General features: G+C 43.9%; 1 protein-coding gene across 1 annotated transcript in view; it reads right to left on the reverse strand.

Annotated features, from left to right (window-relative positions):
• Positions 1–3,787: 3,787 nt before the first annotated feature.
• slc9a5 (solute carrier family 9 member A5) overlaps positions 3,788–5,732 on the reverse strand; it is a 14,481-nt gene continuing 12,536 nt past the window's right edge. The window contains exon 16 of the mRNA XM_060070887.1: positions 3,788–5,732. This exon is cut by the window's right edge and continues 338 nt beyond it. Coding sequence (XP_059926870.1) covers positions 5,427–5,732 — 306 coding nt within the window. The 3' untranslated portion in view covers positions 3,788–5,426.

Here is a 5,732-nt window from a genome sequence, read left to right on the forward strand (position 1 = left end):
GGCATGCTTGTTGCAGCATGTATAGAGAACCCTCTCTCTATTCTCCCTCTCTCTCTGTCCTTCTGTCTCTCGCTCTATGCTGTAGTCCTCCTAGGCTGTGTAGCCAGTATTTACCATATTTACCATAGGCTGTAAATAGCCAGTATGTTGACAGTACATAGCCAGTGTGTAGTTAGCATGTAGCCATCATGTAGTCAGAATTGGGCCAGAACCCAGCAAATATGCAGCCAGTAGCTAGTATGACGCCAGTACGTATGACGCCAGTACATAGCCACTATGTAGCCAGTACGCAGACAATATGTAATCAGTACGTAGCCGGTACACAGAAAGTACACAGCCAGTATGTAGGAAGAAATCCAGGGAGAAATCATGAAAGCTGTTTTACACAGCTGTTTTTTAAAGACAAAATACACAGAACAAGGTACAGACATTGTCAAGAATTGCACTTTCACACATGTAACACACAATAGCACATTATCCTTGTCAATGCATTCTCACATACAGGAAATACTCTGTTTGGTTTAGGCAAGGGGAAACCTCATTGTAAGCGCCATTTTCAAGTGGAAGGTTTGTTTTATTGTTTAACATTTGGTTGGGCCTCATTCCTGTATATTCTGACCTCCATTCATTTTTGGTTGTCATCCTGTGTGGCTTTACAAACGAGCAGGAAGTAGAATTGTATTACTGTTGTTGCCACATGCTGACTCAACGCGTAAGACAGTCTCATGTCATTGCTGAATGTGGTTATTCATAGAAACAAGGGACAAGGGATAAAGTCATCAACACTCTTAATGGAATTAATCCTCCAGCATGGCAACATGGAACACCAGCATCGTCTGCAAACCTCACAATAAATTGCCCTGCTGTAGACCTCTCCCTGAGTGTGTGTTGAGATGGCCCGTTTAACAGGTGTGCAGCCTAACCCAGCCCCAAAAATGAACCACACTTTGGCAAGGTGAGGCTGCATAAATCACTCACACACACGCGCACACGCACACGCACACACACACACACACACACACACACACACACACACACACACACACACACACACACACACTAGGGTTGCCAACCGTCCCGTAAAATACGGAATCGTCCCTTATTTGGCAATTAAATGTTGCGTCCCGTATTGAACCAATACGGGACGCAATTTGTTCCGTATTTCCATAAATGTCCAATACACATGTCTGTCACACACACAAATACTAAATCTAACAATAATGATCAAAACAAAACACAGGGAATAACACGGTCAGCAAAATTGTCGCGGCGGGATCTACGCAAGACCCGCTCCGGTCATCTGTGTGTCTGCGCATGCGTGTGGTGGTCACGGTTTCCTGGCGACAGACACCACACACCGGCGCTGCTCAAAAAACCTGCGCCTTTTAAAAATGTCCGCTACACCCGATACTCCACCACGTCCTCAAAAGCGTAAACGCTTGCAGAAGTACGGACGTGAGTGGGAAGACGCACATCCTTGGCTGGACAGCGTCAGTGGAGATGTTTACAAGGCAAGTTGTAAAATATGTCGACGAGTGTTTTCAGTGGCTGTCTGACATCAGACAGCATGCAACAGGACAGCATGCAACCTTCTTCTCTGCAATAATATCCTCTCTCTCTTTGAGGAAGTTGTAAAGAAGCTGGAGAGTGATGAAACCACCTGTGTTGAGTTATATTCCATCATGGAAAACTTCAAGCAAAAGCTCACACAGAGATGAGATTAACAGATATGGCTGCTACTTAACTAAATTGAAGCTGCAGCGTCTCCGTCCACTTGATGCTGACATGGCAAGGGCAGATTTGACTGCATTCCTCAACACAGCACTCTCATATGTTGAGAAATGGTTCAACTTTTCGGAAGACTACTGGTTGTTCTCACTGCAACCTCTCTCGCTGCACCATGGCACCATGACCTTTACTGACATTGAGAGGGTAACCACCAAGCTCAACCTCATCCATAAAGTCAACATGGATTAACTTTATGATGAATGCTCCACAGCAAAACCCATTCTGAAGAGGCTCAAAGAAGATGCTGAAGATGAATGGAAGTCCAAAGGTGTGGCTGCCAGGTGGGTGGCTCTCTTTCGAGTAGCTGACCTGCCAAACATGCTGTCTATCACCAGACACATCCTGAGCATCCCAGCATCCACTGGATGTGTGGAAAGGATCTTCTCCAAAATGGCCAACAAATGGTGTGACTGCAGGAACAGGTGCGCCACAGAGCTCATGAGAAGTGAGCTCCTGATCACTCTCAACTTTGAGCAGTCCTGTTCAGAGTTTTACAACAGCGCTTTGAAAGACAAAGAGTTACTCAGTGCTGCAAGGAGTAACAAGAAGTACACCTGGAAAAAGAAGTAACAGTTTTGAGGGGAGGAGTAATGTTGAGGGAAGGAGTAATGTTTTGCACTTTCTTTTTTTACATAAGTTTATAAGTGTTTTTGTTGTTTATTTGTACTGGGTTTTTTTGTAAAAAAATTCAAAGAGAGTCCCTATAGTTATGCACTTAAAAAGTAACATGAAGTTCTCCGTTTATTTAGTTTATATTTTAAAAGTTCATTGCTGCACACGCCACACAAAGAGATTTCATTCAAGATTTAATTGACTGCACTTTATAAGAGAATGTTATGTGGTATTAAGCATTTCAAGATTTAAGTATGACTAATTCCTTTCTTGATCAACCCTTTACTAAAAACACCAGCACAAAATAAAACATACCACTGCTGCGGGCGCCCCGCCCCACAGGAGTCGGGCCCGTGGTGGGCGTCCCTTATTTTAATTTCTGAAAGTTGGCAACCCTAACACACACACACACACACACACAAATACACACACCCACACACAAACGAAGACATGCACATGCACATCTTATTAACACACACATTTTTAGGTTTTTAGCTATATAAGTGTTTAAACACCATGTTTCGATTTCTTGCTGTAAAAATAATGTCATAGATGAGCTAACGTTCGCAGAAAAATAATAATAATTGACTTTGCCTAGGTTTTGGTTTTAAGTACACCAGTAATGTATATTCAATCAGAATTCAAATATATACACATTTGAATGCAGCAAATGTTATTTAACTGAATTTTATCAAACTGCTTATTAGTTAGCTAGCTAAGGCTAATTTAATTCATGATTATCGTTCAAATATTTCTCTAAACTGTTTCCCTTTTACAGAAGTAACCTGCAGATAAACTGGAGTGAAACTTCGAACTGATGAGTTACTTGATTGAACCATAGAACTGCATAAAATACATATTGGAAACTTACCGACGGCTAGGCGAGGGGAACACGTTGTGCGCACACCGGGCGGCGGTAACCAGGTAACCACACTTTAGTGACTCCAGGAAAGAGGTTACGTCCACCACCAGGTAGCGCTGTTGGATAGGGTAACACTAGCACCAGATGGCGATGTTGGCTAGGCGTTATACTAGAACCACCAAGTGGTGGTGTTAGGTATGGCTACTACCAGGTGGTGTAGTTAGGTAGTATCGTCAGATAGTGGGGTTAGGTAGGCTAACAGTCTTTATAGGTCCATGGTAACAGTCCCCCTCAGATGTTAGGTAGGGTTACAGTACCACTAGGTGGAGGTGTTCGGTAGGGTTACAGTACCACCAGGTGGTAGGGGGTTACAGTTCCAACAGGTGGAGCTGTTTGATATGGTTATGGTACGACAAGGTGGTGGTGTTAGGTATGGCTCAAAGAGGGAGAAAAGGAATTGGGAGTACATTTTATGAAAGTGTTTGCACAACCCGGCGTTTTCAAATGTATGGGCCTTCTGCAGTCTGTTTTAGTCAGGGTTTATTTTCTGTAGGCCTATACGTAAAACTGTTCATCCACATTTTTTAAACACATTTCTTTCTTAATTGACTCCCATAAAACTTTATTCGTTTCTCAAGATATACAATAGCATATACTGATACTTGGTGGTATTTAATGGTAACATCATGTATACACAAACAAAAAAGTGGTGACAAGGGCCTGGTATTGAGTGAATTTTGTGCATGTATAGGCTCATATCTACAATCCACAAATGTAAATGAAGGCCCGTGTCCTCAAAGCGCTTTTTCTTTCAGCGCCAGCGTCTTCCCATTGTTATCAATGGTCTTTGAATTCACAACTTACACACCACTCACTGCAATGGATGGGGGAGAGATTTTGTAGATTGTACCAGATATTGACCCAGAGAAGCGTTCACATTTATTGGAGTGACTTATGCTACATTGCAGTGGGAGTTTAATCAGAAAAAATTAAAGCAGACTAATTTAGCAGAAATACTTTTACCTACAACATGAAGTACCAGAGATGTCCTGAAGGCACAAAGAGAGTTGGATCAAGATGACATTATCAAGTCTGGAGGTCTAATAAAGGCTATGGTTGAAATAAAGTCACCAAAGATATGGAGTTGTCTTTGGGGCATGTCATGAATTGTTTAACCACAGAAGGAGTTGAAAATAAACACCTTACCCCAAGCTAGATGTGCTATAAGTTGGAGGAGATGATAGTCTACTTTAATAGACAGAGCTAACTTGAGGTTCTAGTCTAGCTGGAGGTTATAAGCTAGCTCTAGGTGCTTGGCTAGCTGGGGGAGCTATCCAGTTTAATAGATAGGGCAATCTGGGGGTGATAGGCTAGTTGGAGGGGCTACACTAGGTGGTCAAGGGACCCCCAAAAGCTAATGCCAACTGTGGGAACTAAGCAATTAAAAAAAAAAAAAAAGTATATATTGTACACAATTATTGGTATGGTGTTATGTTTTCTCTCAATCAAAATAAACCATTATCTGCAGTCCTAGATTATTTTATGAAAGTTTTAAAAACATTTAAAATACAAGCCTTTACAGAAGGCTCTATGACCAGCAGCTCCTTATCTCCAGCCATGGGCAATAAGGCCAGCCATATAGGGCTCATTCCTACTAAGACTTGTAAGTTATATTCTTCCTCCTGATCTGTAGTCTCTGGTCTCTAGTACTGTCTTGTCTCTAATCTCTTGTGGTGTCTGGTTTCTCTTGATATCTGGTCTCTCTCTCTCTCTGCTGCTCTTTTGCCTATGGTCTCTTCTCTCTGCTGACCTGGTCTCCTGGAGTCTTTCCTGGTGTCTGGTATCTTCTGATCGCTGGTAACTCCTGGTCACTGCTGTTCTTTAGTCTCTAATGGAATCTGGTCTCTCATGATCTCTGGTCTGTACTGGCTCTACTGGTCTATCTGGACGGTGGTATTGTGCTGGTTTTGGAATGTAGCAAGTCTCCCTGGTCCAGCTGTAGAGGACGGTTCTGCTGAGTGCTCTTGATGCTCAGGAGATGCCAGTAGAGTGAGTGAGTGTGTCTGTGTGTGTGTGTGTGTGTGTGTGTGTGTGTGTGTGTGTGTGTGTGTGTGTGTGTGTGTGTGTGTGTGTGTGTGTGTGTGTGTGTGTGCGTGTGTGGTGGTTAAAGCTGAGTAGGTCCTCTGCTGTGTGTCTCAGTGTGGCCAGCAGGGGGCACTGTCACCAGGCTCCTCAGGTAGACACATGGGTTCCTCCTCCTTTCTCCGGGGGTGGAGCTCAGGGGAGGAGCAGGGGGCCTGACGGACATGAGGGGCTGTTCCTCCTGCTGCTGCTCGGACAAGGCCGCCTCCTCCTCCTCCTCCTTCTTCTGCTGCTCCTTCTCTGATTGGCTGGAGGAACAAGGAGGGGAGGAGACGGGTCGCTGGCCGGCGAGCCGGGAGAGGACAGAGAACCTGGGGTTAGGGTTTAG

The sequence above is a fragment of the Gadus macrocephalus genome, chromosome 14 (genome assembly GCF_031168955.1).
Source record: "Gadus macrocephalus chromosome 14, ASM3116895v1".
Classification (NCBI taxonomy): domain Eukaryota; kingdom Metazoa; phylum Chordata; class Actinopteri; order Gadiformes; family Gadidae; genus Gadus; species Gadus macrocephalus.